General features: G+C 49.8%; 1 protein-coding gene across 1 annotated transcript; it reads left to right on the forward strand.

Annotated features, from left to right (window-relative positions):
* The first annotated feature begins 1,105 nt into the window (after positions 1–1,105).
* Positions 1,106–18,179, forward strand: LOC135532643 (gastrula zinc finger protein XlCGF57.1-like). Its single transcript, XM_064960110.1, has 8 exons — positions 1,106–1,157; positions 2,671–2,733; positions 2,889–3,128; positions 3,571–3,657; positions 4,091–4,174; positions 15,698–15,834; positions 15,991–16,224; positions 16,425–18,179. The coding sequence occupies exons 1-8, from the start codon at positions 1,124–1,126 to the stop codon at positions 16,866–16,868; spliced, it is 1,323 nt and encodes a 440-aa protein (XP_064816182.1). The 5' UTR covers positions 1,106–1,123; the 3' UTR covers positions 16,869–18,179.
* The last annotated feature ends 402 nt before the right edge of the window (positions 18,180–18,581 follow it).

The raw sequence follows: 18,581 nt of genomic DNA on the forward strand, positions 1-18,581 counted from the left end.
TCATCACTACGGTCTGTTCATCACTACGGTCTGTTTTCAGTCAGGCTAGTCTATTCATCACTACGGTCTGTTTTCAGTCAGGCTAGTCTATTCATCACTACGGTCTGTTTCCAGTCAGGCTAGTCTATTCATCACTACGGTCTGTTTTCAGTCAGGCTAGTCTATTCATCACTACGGTCTGTTTTCAGTCAGGCTAGTCTGTTCATCACTACGGTCTGTTTTCAGGCTAGTCTATTCATCACTACGGTCTGTTTTCAGTCAGGCTAGTCTATTCATCACTACGGTCTGTTTTCAGTCAGGCTAGTCTATTCATCACTACGGTCTGTTTCCAGGCTAGTCTGTTCATCACTACGGTCTGTTTTCAGTCAGGCTAGTCTGTTCATCACTACGGTCTGTTTTCAGTCAGGCTAGTCTGTTCATCACTACGGTCTGTTTTCAGTCAGGCTAGTCTATTCATCACTACGGTCTGTTTTCAGTCAGGCTAGTCTATTCATCACTACGGTCTGTTTTCAGTCAGGCTAGTCTGTTCATCACTACGGTCTGTTTTCAGTCAGGCTAGTCTGTTCATCACTACGGTCTGTTTCTAGGCTAGTCTATTCATCACTACGGTCTGTTTTCAGTCAGGCTAGTCTGTTCATCACTACGGTCTGTTTTCAGTCAGGCTAGTCTATTCATCACTACGGTCTGTTTTCAGTCAGGCTAGTCTATTCATCACTACGGTCTGTTTTCAGTCAGGCTAGTCTATTCATCACTACGGTCTGTTTCCAGGCTAGTCTATTCATCACTACGGTCTGTTTTCAGTCAGGCTAGTCTGTTCATCACTACGGTCTGTTTTCAGTCAGTCTAGTCTTCATCACTACGGTCTGTTTTCAGTCAGGCTAGTCTGTTCATCACTACGGTCTGTTTTCAGTCAGGCTAGTCTGTTCATCACTACGGTCTGTTTTCAGTCAGGCTAGTCTATTCATCACTACGGTCTGTTTTCAGTCAGGCTAGTCTATTCATCACTACGGTCTGTTTTCAGTCAGTCTAGTCTATTCATCACTACGGTCTGTTCATCACTACGGTCTGTTTTCAGTACTGTATCTTGTGTTCTCCACCAGGGCGTAATGTTGTGAAAGTGGACATGCATGAGGAGGAAGGAGAAGCAGTGAAGTCAGGTGAGTAGAGAGTCCTCTGGGTAGTAGTGGTACAGTAGAGTCCTCTGGGTAGTAGCAGGACAATAGCTAGCTATAATGGGGTGGGAGAGAGTCCTCTGGGTAGTAGTACAGTAGAGTCCTCTGGGAAGTAGCAGGACAGTAGCTAGCTAGAGTGGGGTGGGAGAGTCCTCTGGGTAGTAGCAGGACAGTAGCTAGCTAGAATGGGGTGGGAGAGAGTTCTCTGGGTAGTAGGAGGACAGTAGCTAGCTATAATGAGGTGGGAGAGAGTCCTCTGGGTAGTAGCAGGACAGTAGCTAGCTAGAATGGGGTGGGGGAGAGTCCTCTGGGTAGTAGCAGGACAGTAGCTAGCTATACTGAGGTGGGAGAGAGTCCTCTGGGAAGTAGCACGACAGTAGCTAGCTAGAATGGGGTGGGGGAGAGTCCTCTGGGTAGTAGCAGGACAGTAGCTAGCTATACTGAGGTGGGAGAGAGTCCTCTGGGTAGTAGCAGGACAGTAGCTAGCTAGAGTGGGGTGGGAGAGTCCTCTGGGTAGTAGCAGGACAGTAGCTAGCTAGAATGGGGTGGGAGAGAGTCCTCTGGGTAGTAGCAGGACAGTAGCTAGCTAGAATGGGGTGGGAGAGAGTCCTCTGGGTAGTAGCAGGACAGTAGCTAGCTATACTGAGGTGGGAGAGAGTCCTCTGGGTAGTAGCAGGACAGTAGCTAGCTAGAATGGGGTGGGAGAGAGTCCTCTGGGTAGTAGCAGGACAGTAGCTAGCTAGAATGGGGTGGGAGAGAGTCCTCTGGGTAGTAGCAGGACAGTAGCTAGCTAGAATGGGGTGGGGGAGTCCTCTGGGTAGTAGCAGGACAGTAGCTAGCTAGAGTGGGGTGGGAGAGTCCTCTGGGTAGTAGCAGGACAGTAGCTAGCTAGAATGGGGTGGGAGAGAGTCCTCTGGGTAGTAGCAGGACAGTAGCTAGCTAGAATGGGGTGGGAGAGAGTCCTCTGGGTAGTAGCAGGACAGTAGCTAGCTAGAATGGGGTGGGGAGTCCTCTGGGTAGTAGCAGGACAGTAGCTAGCTATAATGGGGTGTGAGAGAGTCCTCTGGGTAGTAGCAGGACAGTAGCTAGCTAGAATGGGGTGGGAGAGAGTCCTCTGGGAAGTAGCAGGATAGTAGCTAGCTAGAATGGGGTGGGAGAGAGTCCTCTGGGAAGTAGCAGGATAGTAGCTAGCTAGAATGGGGTGGGAGAGAGTCCTCTGGGTAGTAGTACAGTAGAGTCCTCTGGGAAGTAGCAGGACAGTAGCTAGCTAGAATGGGGTGGGAGAGAGTCCTCTGGGTAGTAGTACTCTTAACCTTCTGCACTCATTATTGTACACTCCTGGTTACCCATGTCTATATCAAACACTGATTGACAGAAATAATAAACATCAGCATACACTCTGGCCCCCGTTACCTGGTTACCTGGTTACCTGGTTACCTGTTATAGAAGTTCTGATGGATATTATCGGTTCTATTCATGTGAATCTGTATTTTAACAGGGCTTTCTATTGTTAAAAGACATGCAGAGGAGGAGGGAGGTGGCAGAGATGAGACCAACTCAGGTAATCACAGACCACAATAACCATTCATGGGGATGATAAAAGCTTTGGTTGTATCCACTTTGATAGTTTATAGTGTTTACGTAAGAGAACATTGATCTTAAGAGATACACACGGTCCCCTACCGTATTTAACCTGTAGTGTTGTCACGGAAACAGGAGGAGGCGCCAACTCGGACACAGGCAGTTTCGATGGGGAGAATGAACAGAGTTCGAACGCTCAGAGTGCAGTGGAGAAGCCACACCCTTGCTCCCAGTGTGGCAAGACCTTCGTCACTGTGGGGAGCCTGAAGAGGCACACACAGACTCACAGCAGAGAGAAACCCCATCAGTGCTCCGTCTGCGGGAAATGTTTCTCACGCTCAGACGACATGAAGAGACACCTCACCATCCACACAGGTTATTGTGAACAATTATTATTTTTCAGTATTTTTCAAAGACTATTACAAGATAGAATATAGCTGTAAGCAGCCATGGTGGTGCTCAAGCCTAATTGCACCACCATTAGTTTTAGATTACAAAATGTTGGAATCGATATACAGTGGGGCAAAAAAGTATTTAGTCAGCCACCAATTGTGCAAGTTCTCCCACTTAAAAAGATGAGAGAGGCCTGTAATTGTCATCATAGGTACACTTCAACTATGACAGACAAAATGAGAAGATAAAATCCAGAAAATCACATTGTAGGATTTTTAATGAATTTATTTGCAAATTATGTTGGAAAATAAGTATTTGGTCACCTACAAACAAGCAAGATTTCTGGCTTAGATGACAAAATGTTGGAATCGATATATATGGATGCTCTTGATCGACTTTATCAGTACCTCTAACTCATCCCTAGGAGAGAGGGTGAACCACGTCTGTCACCAGTGTGGGAAGACTTTCGCCAGTCTGGGAGGGCTGAAGAAACACCAGATGACCCACACAGGTGTAGTGCTCCTTCTTCCAGGCGTATAGAGGATGATGTCATGGGATGTTTGTTGATGATCAGGGCACGGCAGCGTAGCCTAGTGGTTAGGGCGTTGGGCCAGTAACACCGAAATGGTTGCTGGATGGAATCCCCCGAGCTGACAAGGTCAAAATCTGGGGTTCTGCCTCTGAACAAGGCAGTTAACCCACTGTTCCCCGGTAGGCCGTCATTGTAAATAAGAATTTGTTCTTAACTGACTTGCCTAATTAAATTAAATAAAAACACATGATGTTAATAATATGATGTAATGTATTATAACAGATATTGATATTATAATTGCCTACAAATGTTATCAGTGTCTCAAAACTCTCTTTGATTGGGCCTCAATGTGTTTTTTTAACTCTGTTATTTGTGACATTGAAACGTCTCTGTCTGTCCATCTATTCATCAGGAGAGAAGCCGTTCCACTGTTCCGAGTGTGGGAAAGGTTTCACAGCGCAGGGTAACCTCAAGATCCACCAGCGCATCCACACGGGTCAGTTCTATAATACATGTAATATTTGCCGTTTTAACTCTCAGGTTTATATCTCTCAGAAAGACATTTACATTTACATTTAAGTCATTTAGCAGACGCTCTTATCCAGAGCGACTTACAAATTGGTGAATTCACCTTCTGACATCCAGTGGAACAGCCACTTACAATAGTGCATCTAAATCATTTAAGGGGGGGGGGGGGTGAGAAGGATTACTTATCCTATCCTAGGTATTCCTTGAAGAGGCACTAAACGTTTTGTCCCGGCTTTTAAATGAAAATGTATTTATGTTCATCCTGTTTATTTCTTCCATGTCATTGGTATGTGTTCTGTGGAGAGTTCTCATGTGTTCTGTGTAGAGTTCTCATGTGTTCTGTGTAGAGTTCTCATGTGTTCTGTGGAGAGTTCTCATGTGTTCTGTGTAGAGTTCTCATCATGTGTTCTGTGTAGAGTTCTCATCATGTGTTCTGTGTAGAGTTCTCATGTGTTCTGTGGAGAGTTCTCATGTGTTCTGTGGAGAGTTCTCATGTGTTCTGTGGAGAGTTCTCATGTGTTCTGTGGAGAGTTCTCGTGTGTTCTGTGGAGAGTTCTCGTGTGTTCTGTGGAGAGTTCTCGTGTGTTCTGTGGAGAGTTCTCGTGTGTTCTGTGGAGAGTTCTCGTGTGTTCTGTGGAGAGTTCTCGTGTGTTCTGTGGAGAGTTCTCGTGTGTTCTGTGGAGAGTTCTCGTGTGTTCTGTGGAGAGTTCTCGTGTGTTCTGTGGAGAGTTCTCGTGTGTTCTGTGGAGAGTTCTCGTGTGTTCTGTGGAGAGTTCTCATGCGTTCTGTGGAGAGTTCTCATGCGTTCTGTGGAGAGTTCTCATGCGTTCTGTGGAGAGTTCTCATGCGTTCTGTGGAGAGTTCTCATGCGTTCTGTGGAGAGTTCTCATGCGTTCTGTGGAGAGTTCTCATGCGTTCTGTGGAGAGTTCTCATGCGTTCTGTGGAGAGTTCTCATGCGTTCTGTGGAGAGTTCTCATGCGTTCTGTGGAGAGTTCTCATGCGTTCTGTGGAGAGTTCTCATGCGTTCTGTGGAGAGTTCTCATGCGTTCTGTGGAGAGTTCTCATGTGTTCTGTGGAGAGTTCTCATTCTCAGCCCGACGGTTTCAGGCTTGCCATGCTGTGTTAAGGGGGGGGGGGGGACTATGGAAGTCTGCCCACCTTTTCAGCCCACTACGTTTCTCTCTCAGCTGCAGCAGCTGCCAGGATTCCAGTATTGGCTGGGCCAGAGAAATTTGTGGCCATGATGAAACCTTTTCTTTTTTTTCGGGATGATTTGAAACGTTTCAAATCGCGATAGGAATAGGCTTGAGTGCACTCGGGAGAATGATGAGACGGAGACAGGCAGAGCGTCTCAGTATCAGCAGAACGATGAGACGGAGACAGGCAGAGCGTCTCAGTATCAGCAGAACGATGAGACGGAGACAGGCAGAGCGTCTCAGTATCAGCAGAACGATGAGACGGAGACAGGCAGAGCGTCTCAGTATCAGCAGAACGATGAGACGGAGACAGGCAGAGCGTCTCAGTATCAGCAGAACGATGAGACGGAGACAGGCAGAGCGTCTCAGTATCAGCAGAACGATGAGACGGAGACAGGCAGAGCGTCTCAGTATCAGCAGAACGATGAGACGGAGACAGGCAGAGCGTCTCAGTATCAGCAGAACGATGAGACGGAGACAGGCAGAGCGTCTCAGTATCAGCAGAACGATGAGACGGAGACAGGCAGAGCGTCTCAGTATCAGCAGAACGATGAGACGGAGACAGGCAGAGCGTCTCAGTATCAGCAGAACGATGAGACGGAGACAGGCAGAGCGTCTCAGTATCAGCAGAACGATGAGACGGAGACAGGCAGAGCGTCTCAGTATCAGCAGAACGATGAGACGGAGACAGGCAGAGCGTCTCAGTATCAGCAGAACGATGAGACGGAGACAGGCAGAGCGTCTCAGTATCAGCAGAACGATGAGACGGAGACAGGCAGAGCGTCTCAATATCAGCAGAACGATGAGACGGAGACAGGCAGAGCGTCTCAATATCAGCAGAACGATGAGACGGAGACAGGCAGAGCGTCTCAGTATCAGCAGAACGATGAGACGGAGACAGGCAGAGCGTCTCAGTATCAGCAGAACGATGAGACGGAGACAGGCAGAGCGTCTCAGTATCAGCAGAACGATGAGACGGAGACAGGCAGAGCGTCTCAGTATCAGCAGAACGATGAGACGGAGACAGGCAGAGCGTCTCAGTATCAGCAGAACGATGAGACGGAGACAGGCAGAGCGTCTCAGTATCAGCAGAACGATGAGACGGAGACAGGCAGAGCGTCTCAGTATCAGCAGAACGATGAGACGGAGACAGGCAGAGCGTCTCAGTATCAGCAGAACGATGAGACGGAGACAGGCAGAGCGTCTCAGTATCAGCAGAACGATGAGACGGAGACAGGCAGAGCGTCTCAGTATCAGCAGAACGATGAGACGGAGACAGGCAGAGCGTCTCAGTATCAGCAGAACGATGAGACGGAGACAGGCAGAGCGTCTCAGTATCAGCAGAACGATGAGACGGAGACAGGCAGAGCGTCTCAGTATCAGCAGAACGATGAGACGGAGACAGGCAGAGCGTCTCAGTATCAGCAGAACGATGAGACGGAGACAGGCAGAGCGTCTCAGTATCAGCAGAACGATGAGACGGAGACAGGCAGAGCGTCTCAGTATCAGCAGAACGATGAGACGGAGACAGGCAGAGCGTCTCAGTATCAGCAGAACGATGAGACGGAGACAGGCAGAGCGTCTCAATATCAGCAGAACGATGAGACGGAGACAGGCAGAGCGTCTCAGTATCAGCAGAACGATGAGACGGAGACAGGCAGAGCGTCTCAGTATCAGCAGAACGATGAGACGGAGACAGGCAGAGCGTCTCAGTATCAGCAGAACGATGAGACGGAGACAGGCAGAGCGTCTCAGTATCAGCAGAACGATGAGACGGAGACAGGCAGAGCGTCTCAGTATCAGCAGAACGATGAGACGGAGACAGGCAGAGCGTCTCAGTATCAGCAGAACGATGAGACGGAGACAGGCAGAGCGTCTCAGTATCAGGAGAACGATGAGACGGAGACAGGCAGAGCGTCTCAGTATCAGCAGAACGATGAGACGGAGACAGGCAGAGCGTCTCAGTATCAGCAGAACGATGAGACGGAGACAGGCAGAGCGTCTCAGTATCAGCAGAACGATGAGACGGAGACAGGCAGAGCGTCTCAGTATCAGCAGAACGATGAGACGGAGACAGGCAGAGCGTCTCAGTATCAGCAGAACGATGAGACGGAGACAGGCAGAGCGTCTCAGTATCAGCAGAACGATGAGACGGAGACAGGCAGAGCGTCTCAGTATCAGCAGAACGATGAGACGGAGACAGGCAGAGCGTCTCAGTATCAGCAGAACGATGAGACGGAGACAGGCAGAGCGTCTCAGTATCAGCAGAACGATGAGACGGAGACAGGCAGAGCGTCTCAGTATCAGCAGAACGATGAGACGGAGACAGGCAGAGCGTCTCAATATCAGCAGAACGATGAGACGGAGACAGGCAGAGCGTCTCAGTATCAGCAGAACGATGAGACGGAGACAGGCAGAGCGTCTCAGTATCAGCAGAACGATGAGACGGAGACAGGCAGAGCGTCTCAGTATCAGCAGAACGATGAGACGGAGACAGGCAGAGCGTCTCAGTATCAGCAGAACGATGAGACGGAGACAGGCAGAGCGTCTCAGTATCAGCAGAACGATGAGACGGAGACAGGCAGAGCGTCTCAGTATCAGCAGAACGATGAGACGGAGACAGGCAGAGCGTCTCAGTATCAGCGGAACGATGAGACGGAGACAGGCAGAGCGTCTCAGTATCAGCGGAACGATGAGACGGAGACAGGCAGAGCGTCTCAGTATCAGCAGAACGATGAGACGGAGACAGGCAGAGCGTCTCAGTATCAGCAGAACGATGAGACGGAGACAGGCAGAGCGTCTCAGTATCAGCAGAACGATGAGACGGAGACAGGCAGAGCGTCTCAATATCAGCAGAACGATGAGACGGAGACAGGCAGAGCGTCTCAGTATCAGCAGAACGATGAGACGGAGACAGGCAGAGCGTCTCAGTATCAGCAGAACGATGAGACGGAGACAGGCAGAGCGTCTCAGTATCAGCAGAACGATGAGACGGAGACAGGCAGAGCGTCTCAGTATCAGCAGAACGATGAGACGGAGACAGGCAGAGCGTCTCAGTATCAGCAGAACGATGAGACGGAGACAGGCAGAGCGTCTCAGTATCAGCAGGACGGAGACAGGCAGAGCGTCTCAGTATCAGCAGAACGATGAGACGGAGACAGGCAGAGCGTCTCAGTATCAGCAGAACGATGAGACGGAGACAGGCAGAGCGTCTCAGTATCAGCAGAACGATGAGACGGAGACAGGCAGAGCGTCTCAGTATCAGCAGAACGATGAGACGGAGACAGGCAGAGCGTCTCAGTATCAGGGGAACGATGAGACGGAGACAGGCAGAGCGTCTCAGTATCAGCAGAACGATGAGACGGAGACAGGCAGAGCGTCTCAGAACAATGAGACGGAGACAGGCAGAACATCTCAGTATCAGCAGAACGATGAGACGGAGACAGGCAGAGCGTCTCAGTATCAGCAGAACGATGAGACGGAGACAGGCAGAGCGTCTCAGTATCAGCAGAACGATGAGACGGAGACAGGCAGAGCGTCTCAGTATCAGCAGAACGATGAGACGGAGACAGGCAGAACATCTCAGTATCAGCGGAACGATGAGACGGAGACAGGCAGAACGTCTCAGTATCAGCAGAACGATGAGACGGAGACAGGCAGAGCGTCTCAGTATCAGCAGAACGATGAGACGGAGACAGGCAGAGCGTCTCAGTATCAGCAGAATGATGAGACGGAGACAGGCAGAGCGTCTCAGTATCAGCAGAACGATGAGACGGAGACAGGCAGAGCGTCTCAGTATCAGCAGAACGATGAGACGGAGACAGGCAGAGCGTCTCAGTATCAGCGGAACGATGAGACGGAGACAGGCAGAGCGTCTCAGTATCAGCAGAACGATGAGACGGAGACAGGCAGAGCGTCTCAGTATCAGCAGAACGATGAGACGGAGACAGGCAGAGCGTCTCAGTATCAGCAGAACGATGAGACGGAGACAGGCAGAGCGTCTCAGTATCAGCAGAACGATGAGACGGAGACAGGCAGAGCGTCTCAGTATCAGCAGAACGATGAGACGGAGACAGGCAGAGCGTCTCAGTATCAGCAGAACGATGAGACGGAGACAGGCAGAGTGTCTCAGTATCAGCAGAACGATGAGACGGAGACAGGCAGAGCGTCTCAGTATCAGCAGAACGATGAGACGGAGACAGGCAGAGCGTCTCAGTATCAGCAGAACGATGAGACGGAGACAGGCAGAGCGTCTCAGTATCAGCAGGACGGAGACAGGCAGAGCGTCTCAGTATCAGCAGAACGATGAGACGGAGACAGGCAGAGCGTCTCAGTATCAGCAGAACGATGAGACGGAGACAGGCAGAGCGTCTCAGTATCAGCAGAACGATGAGACGGAGACAGGCAGAGCGTCTCAGTATCAGCAGAACGATGAGACGGAGACAGGCAGAGCGTCTCAGTATCAGGGGAACGATGAGACGGAGACAGGCAGAGCGTCTCAGTATCAGCAGAACGATGAGACGGAGACAGGCAGAGCGTCTCAGAACAATGAGACGGAGACAGGCAGAACATCTCAGTATCAGCAGAACGATGAGACGGAGACAGGCAGAGCGTCTCAGTATCAGCAGAACGATGAGACGGAGACAGGCAGAGCGTCTCAGTATCAGCAGAACGATGAGACGGAGACAGGCAGAGCGTCTCAGTATCAGCAGAACGATGAGACGGAGACAGGCAGAACATCTCAGTATCAGCGGAACGATGAGACGGAGACAGGCAGAACGTCTCAGTATCAGCAGAACGATGAGACGGAGACAGGCAGAGCGTCTCAGTATCAGCAGAACGATGAGACGGAGACAGGCAGAGCGTCTCAGTATCAGCAGAACGATGAGACGGAGACAGGCAGAGCGTCTCAGTATCAGCGGAACGATGAGACGGAGACAGGCAGAGCGTCTCAGTATCAGCAGAACGATGAGACGGAGACAGGCAGAGCGTCTCAGTATCAGCAGAACGATGAGACGGAGACAGGCAGAGCGTCTCAGTATCAGCAGAACATGATGAGACGGAGACAGGCAGAGCGTCTCAGTATCAGGGGAACGATGAGACGGAGACAGGCAGAGCGTCTCAGTATCAGCGGAACGATGAGACGGAGACAGGCAGAGCGTCTCAGTATCAGCAGAACGATGAGACGGAGACAGGCAGAGCGTCTCAGTATCAGCAGAACGATGAGACGGAGACAGGCAGAGCGTCTCAGTATCAGCAGAACGATGAGACGGAGACAGGCAGAGCGTCTCAGTATCAGCAGAACGATGAGACGGAGACAGGCAGAGCGTCTCAGTATCAGCAGAACGATGAGACGGAGACAGGCAGAGCGTCTCAGTATCAGCAGAACGATGAGACGGAGACAGGCAGAGCGTCTCAGTATCAGGGGAACGATGAGACGGAGACAGGCAGAGCGTCTCAGTATCAGCAGAACGATGAGACGGAGACAGGCAGAACATCTCAGTATCAGCAGAACGATGAGACGGAGACAGGCAGAGCGTCTCAGTATCAGCAGAACGATGAGACGGAGACAGGCAGAACATCTCAGTATCAGCAGAACGATGAGACGGAGACAGGCAGAGCGTCTCAGTATCAGCAGAACGATGAGACGGAGACAGGCAGAGCGTCTCAGTATCAGCAGAACGATGAGACGGAGACAGGCAGAGCGTCTCAGTATCAGCAGAACGATGAGACGGAGACAGGCAGAGCGTCTCAGTATCAGCAGAACGATGAGACGGAGACAGGCAGAGCGTCTCAGTATCAGCAGAACGATGAGACGGAGACAGGCAGAGCGTCTCAGTATCAGCAGAACGATGAGACGGAGACAGGCAGAGCGTCTCAGTATCAGCAGAACGATGAGACGGAGACAGGCAGAACGTTTCAGTATCAGCAGAACGATGAGACGGAGACAGGCAGAGCGTCTCAGTATCAGCAGAACGATGAGACGGAGACAGGCAGAGCGTCTCAGTATCAGCGGAACGATGAGACGGAGACAGGCAGAGCGTCTCAGTATCAGCAGAACGATGAGACGGAGACAGGCAGAGCGTCTCAGTATCAGCAGAACGATGAGACGGAGACAGGCAGAGCGTCTCAGTATCAGCAGAACGATGAGACGGAGACAGGCAGAGCGTCTCAGTATCAGCAGAACGATGAGACGGAGACAGGCAGAGCGTCTCAGTATCAGCAGAACGATGAGACGGAGACAGGCAGAGCGTCTCAGAACGATGAGACGGAGACAGGCAGAGCGTCTCAGTATCAGCAGAACGATGAGACGGAGACAGGCAGAGCGTCTCAGTATCAGGGGAACGATGAGACGGAGACAGGCAGAGCGTCTCAGTATCAGCAGAACGATGAGACGGAGACAGGCAGAGCGTCTCAGTATCAGCGGAACGATGAGACGGAGACAGGCAGAGCGTCTCAGTATCAGCAGAACGATGAGACGGAGACAGGCAGAGCGTCTCAGTATCAGCAGAACGATGAGACGGAGACAGGCAGAGCGTCTCAGTATCAGCAGAACGATGAGACGGAGACAGGCAGAGCGTCTCAGTATCAGCAGAACGATGAGACGGAGACAGGCAGAGCGTCTCAGTATCAGCAGAACGATGAGACGGAGACAGGCAGAGCGTCTCAGAACGATGAGACGGAGACAGGCAGAGCGTCTCAGTATCAGCAGAACGATGAGACGGAGACAGGCAGAGCGTCTCAGTATCAGGGGAACGATGAGACGGAGACAGGCAGAGCGTCTCAGTATCAGCAGAACGATGAGACGGAGACAGGCAGAGCGTCTCAGAACGATGAGACGGAGACAGGCAGAGCGTCTCAGTATCAGCAGAACGATGAGACGGAGACAGGCAGAGCGTCTCAGTATCAGCAGAACGATGAGACGGAGACAGGCAGAGCGTCTCAGTATCAGCAGAACGATGAGACGGAGACAAGCAGAGCGTCTCAGTATCAGCAGAACGATGAGACGGAGACAGGCAGAGCGTCTCAGTATCAGGGGAACGATGAGACGGAGACAGGCAGAGCGTCTCAGTATCAGCGGAACGATGAGACGGAGACAGGCAGAGCGTCTCAGTATCAGCAGAACGATGAGACGGAGACAGGCAGAGCGTCTCAGTATCAGCAGAACGATGAGACGGAGACAGGCAGAGCGTCTCAGAACGATGAGACGGAGACAGGCAGAGCGTCTCAGTATCAGCAGAACGATGAGACGGAGACAGGCAGAGCGTCTCAGTATCAGCAGAACGATGAGACGGAGACAGGCAGAGCGTCTCAGTATCAGCAGAACGATGAGACGGAGACAGGCAGAGCGTCTCAGTATCAGCAGAACGATGAGACGGAGACAGGCAGAGCGTCTCAGTATCAGGGGAACGATGAGACGGAGACAGGCAGAGCGTCTCAGTATCAGCAGAACGATGAGACGGAGACAGGCAGAGCGTCTCAGTATCAGCAGAACGATGAGACGGAGACAGGCAGAGCGTCTCAGTATCAGCAGAACGATGAGACGGAGACAGGCAGAGCGTCTCAGTATCAGGGGAACGATGAGACGGAGACAGGCAGAGCGTCTCAGTATCAGCAGAACGATGAGACGGAGACAGGCAGAGCGTCTCAGTATCAGCAGAACGATGAGACGGAGACAGGCAGAGCGTCTCAGTATCAGCAGAACGATGAGACGGAGACAGGCAGAGCGTCTCAGTATCAGCAGAACAATGAGACGGAGACAGGCAGAGCGTCTCAGTATCAGCAGAACGATGAGACGGAGACAGGCAGAGCGTCTCAGTATCAGCAGAACGATGAGACGGAGACAGGCAGAGCGTCTCAGTATCAGCAGAACGATGAGACGGAGACAGGCAGAGCGTCTCAGTATCAGCAGAACGATGAGACGGAGACAGGCAGAGCGTCTCAGTATCAGCAGAACGATGAGACGGAGACAGGCAGAGCGTCTCAGTATCAGCAGAACGATGAGACGGAGACAGGCAGAGCGTCTCAGTATCAGCAGAACGATGAGACGGAGACAGGCAGAGCGTCTCAGTATCAGCAGAACGATGAGACGGAGACAGGCAGAGCGTCTCAGTATCAGCAGAACGATGAGACGGAGACAGGCAGAGCGTCTCCGTATCAGCAGAACGATGAGACGGAGACAGGCAGAGCGTCTCAGTATCAGCAGAACGATGAGACGGAGACAGGCAGAGCGTCTCAGTATCAGCAGAACGATGAGACGGAGACAGGCAGAGCGTCTCAGTATCAGCAGAACGATGAGACGGAGACAGGCAGAGCGTCTCAGTATCAGCGGAACGATGAGACGGAGACAGGCAGAGCGTCTCAGTATCAGCAGAACGATGAGACGGAGACAGGCAGAGCGTCTCAGTATCAGCAGAACGATGAGACGGAGACAGGCAGAGCGTCTCAGTATCAGCAGAACGATGAGACGGAGACAGGCAGAGCGTCTCAGTATCAGGGGAACGATGAGACGGAGACAGGCAGAGCGTCTCAGTATCAGCAGAACGATGAGACGGAGACAGGCAGAGCGTCTCAGTATCAGCAGAACGATGAGACGGAGACAGGCAGAGCGTCTCAGTATCAGCAGAACGATGAGACGGAGACAGGCAGAGCGTCTCAGTATCAGCAGAACGATGAGACGGAGACAGGCAGAGCGTCTCAGTATCAGCAGAACGATGAGACGGAGACAGGCAGAGCGTCTCAGTATCAGCAGAACGATGAGACGGAGACAGGCAGAACATCTCAGTATCAGCAGAACGATGAGACGGAGACAGGCAGAGCATCTCAGTATCAGCAGAACGATGAGACGGAGACAGGCAGAGCGTCTCAGTATCAGCAGAACGATGAGACGGAGACAGGCAGAACATCTCAGTATCAGCAGAACGATGAGACGGAGACAGGCAGAGCATCTCAGTATCAGCAGAACGATGAGACGGAGACAGGCAGAGCGTCTCAGTATCAGGGGAATGATGCTACTGCCATGTTCCAGTGGTATCTGTTAACGCCGATACATCCTACCTAAATACACCCGGTGACTGCCCTGCTAATGTGCCTCGCTGGACCTTGTGAATGATCTAAAGTCTACCCATAACTGATCCTACTGTTTACTAATCAAACATCTGTTCAAAACATGGGGCTTTAAAAAAAAAATAGATGTTTGGCAGAAACATCTAGTTATTTATTGTTTTAATTATTCAAGGTTCCCTTTTGGTTATTTCATTTTAAAATAAAAAGCTTGATTGCTGTGCAATGACATGAATGAATTGTTGATTATATTGAGGTTGCGTTCAGACTGATACAACAGGACTTACTCTCACAGCTCCATAGTGGATAGATTATACATATAAACCAATTTAGTCCAAATGGATTCAATTGGTTATTTTCTCACACATCTACCCGTAATGACAAAGTGAAAACATATTTTTCCAAATGTATTGAAATACAGAAATATCTAATTTACATAAGTATTCACACACCTGAGTCAATACATGTTAGATTACAGCTGCAAGTTTTTCTGGGTAGGTCTCTAAGCGCTTTCCACACCTGGATTGTACAATATTTGCACATTATTTTTTAAATTCTGCAAGCTCTGTCAAGTTTGTTGTTGATCATTGCTAGACAGCCATTTTCAAGTTTTCAAGACAATTTTAAAGTCAAAACTTTAACTGTGTTTTAGGTTATTGTCCTGTTGAAGGGTGAATTTATCTCCCAGTGTCTGTTGGAAAGCAGACTGAACCAGGTTTTCCTCTGGGATCTTGCCTGTGCTTAGCTCTATTCCTTTTCTTTTTATCCTAAAAAAACTCCCCAGTTCTTGCCGATAACAAGAATACCCATAACATGATACAGCCACCACAATACTTGAAAATATGGAGAGTGGTACTCGGTGATGTGTTGTGTTGGATTTGCCCCAAATATAACACTTTTTATTCAGGACAAAGTTAATTTCCGTTTTACTTTAGTGCCATATTGCAAACAGGATGCATGCTTTAGAATATACAGTGGGGCAAAAAAGTATTTAGTCAGCCACCAATTGTGCAAGTTCTCCCACTTAAAAAGGAGAGAGGCCTGTAATTTTCATCATAGGTACACTTCAACTATGACAGACAAAATGAGAAAAAAAAATCCAGAAAATCACATTGTTGGATTTTTAATGAAATTATTTGCAAATTATGGTGGAAAATAAGTGTACCTTGTTCTCAACACCAGTTTAAAGCAATATAAACTTTATAAAAAAAATAAGTTATTCTATTCACAGGGGAGAAACCGTACCAGTGCTCCCAGTGTCAGAAAAGCTTCTCCCGGCTGGCCCACTATAAAGACCACCAGCAGACTCACCGGGAGGAGAAACCGTACCACTGCAATGACTGTGGGAAAAGCTTCTCCTATTTCAAGGTTCGTTGTTGTTTTACGGTCTTAATTTATCTATTTACTCCTCGTCTGCTGTTTTGTTTTTATCTTTCTCACGGTTTATTGATTTATGTGTGGGAAGCACTTTGCACTGCATTTTGTTGTAAGTAATGATCTAAATAAAGTTTGATTTGATACAAGTCGCTCAAGTGCCACCAGATGATCCACAAAGGGGAGAACCTCCACCACTGCTCCGTATGTGGTAAAGGGTTCGCCATCCGCGGCAACCTGAAGACCCATCTGCAGACACACACCAAGGAGAAACCACACCAATGCTCAGAGTGCGGGAAACGGTTCTCCCGAGCCCACGACCTGAAGAAACACAAGCTGCTCCACACGGGGCAGAAGACCTACCACATTTGCCAGTGTGGCAAGGTGCGTGTCAATTAAAGTTACCTTATGTAGCTTTGTGTACGAACCAACAGTTTTCAGATAGAAATGTGAGTTATAGATTTTCTATTCTCTTTGAAAGCAAGTCTTATAAGCTGTAGATCTGTTATATGTGCGATATTTCTCTGCTTCCCCTCTTTCATTTTTGTTTTTGTGTCTTTTTGTTTATCTGTCTCCAATCGAAGAGCTTCACGGAGCTGGGGAACCTGCGGACCCACCAGAGAACCCACACCGGAGAGAAACCATTCTGCTGTTCCTTCTGCGGCCGAACCTTCTTGCGTGCTGGAGACCTGAAGAGCCACCAGCGGACACACACCGGAGAGAAACCGTTCATCTGCGCCATATGTGGGACCAGTTTCGCCCAATCTGGCAACCTGAAAGTGCATCAGATCACGCACACTAAAGAGAGGCCGTACCCTTGTACTGTCTGTGATAAGGGGTTCACCACACCGGGGAGTCTGAAACTACACATGAGGACACACACAGGGGAGCGGCCTTTCCTCTGTAGCGCATGTGGGAAAGGGTTCACGGCATCGGGGCAGCTGAAGAGGCACCAAGAGTGTCACATGAGAGACACTGTCCAATCATCTCCCAGTGAAGACACGGGGCTGGCGGTGGCTTCAAAATAAAAGTCCTCACTGAGCGGACTACGAAATAAGAGTACTGGAAACGTGCCATTGTGTGTCTGAACTGTGATCATGATGGGAGGTTTTACTGCTTCATGATGTCCCTAATGGGACACCATTCACTATGGGCTCTAGTCAAATGAGACACCATTCACTGTGGGCTCTCGTCAAACGAGACACCATTCACTGTGGGCTCTGGTCAAAGGGGACCCCATTCACTATGGGCTCTGGTCAAATGGGACCCCATTCACTATGGGCTCTGGTCAAATGAGACACCATTCACTATGGGCTCTGGTCAAACGAGACACCATTCACTCTGGGCTCTGGTCAAACGAGACACCATTCACTCTGGGCTCTGGTCAAATTGGACCCCATTCACTATGGGCTCTGGTCAAACGAGACACCATTCACTCTGGGCTCTGGTCAAACGAGACACCATTCACTCTGGGCTCTGGTCAAATTGGACCCCATTCACTATGGGCTCTGGTCAAACGAGACACCATTCACTATGGGCTCTGGTCAAATGGGACCCCATTCACTGTGGGCTCTGGTCAAACGAGACCATTCACTGTGGGCTCTGGTCAAACGAGACACCATTCACACTGGGCTCTGGTCAAACGAGACACCATTCACTGTGGGCTCTGGTCAAATGAGACTCCATTCACTCTTGGCTCTGGTCAAACGAGACTCCATTCACTCTGGGCTCTGGTCAAATGGGACCCCATTCACTGTGGGCTCTGGTCAAATGGGACCCCATTCACTGTGGGCTCTGGTCAAATGGGACCCCATTCACTGTGGGCTCTGGTCAAACGAGACACCATTCACACTGGGCTCTGGTCAAACGAGACACCATTCACTGTGGGCTCTGGTCAAATGAGACACCATTCACACTGGGCTCTGGTCAAATGGGACCCCATTCACTCTGGTCAAAAGGACTGCACTGTAAAGGGAGTAGGGACACCATTCAGGACCTACACTACTCCTCCCTATTGCAGAACGTCAGTTGTTTACTCCATGAGCCTAAATATGAGCTTTTTAAAGTGTCAGAGAATGTGATGTTTGACAAGAAATTGTTAATCTGAGTTCCTGAATGACACCCAATTTAGTGCACTACGTTTGACCAGGGCCCATAGGGTTCTGGCTAAAAGTAGTGCACTATATAATAGGGAATAGGGTGCCATTTGGGACGCATGACAGTGTACAGTATACTACAGTACTAATGAACACTTTCTCTGGTAAACACAGTTTACTGATTTTTGTCTCTTATTATCTGAGTATTGATCTGATTTGAATAAATAAACTATTCTAATAATATGTTTCATCCTGTGAAAACTGTTTGAAATAATTAAGTTCCCCTGTCGTCACATTCACAATGCAGTCCGTAGTTTCCCCTATCGTCCTGTAGGTGGTGCTATTGAGTCACATTCACAATGCAGTCCGTAGTTTCCCCTATCGTCCTGTAGGTGGTGCTATTGAGTCACATTCACAATGCAGTCCGTAGTTTCCCCTATCGTCCTGTAGGTGGTGCTATTGAGTCACATTCACAATGCAGTCCGTAGTTTCCCCTATCGTCCTGTAGATGGTGCTATTGAGTCACATTCACAATGCAGCCAGTGAAGTTTGTGTTTTTAGCCCATAGCGCTCTGTAGTGCACTGTATAGGGAATAGTGTGCCATTTGTTATGTAGCCTTAGTCCCTCCCTTTAGTTTCACACTA

The sequence above is a fragment of the Oncorhynchus masou genome, unplaced genomic scaffold, assembly GCF_036934945.1.
Source record: "Oncorhynchus masou masou isolate Uvic2021 unplaced genomic scaffold, UVic_Omas_1.1 unplaced_scaffold_1961, whole genome shotgun sequence".
Classification (NCBI taxonomy): Eukaryota; Metazoa; Chordata; class Actinopteri; order Salmoniformes; family Salmonidae; genus Oncorhynchus; species Oncorhynchus masou.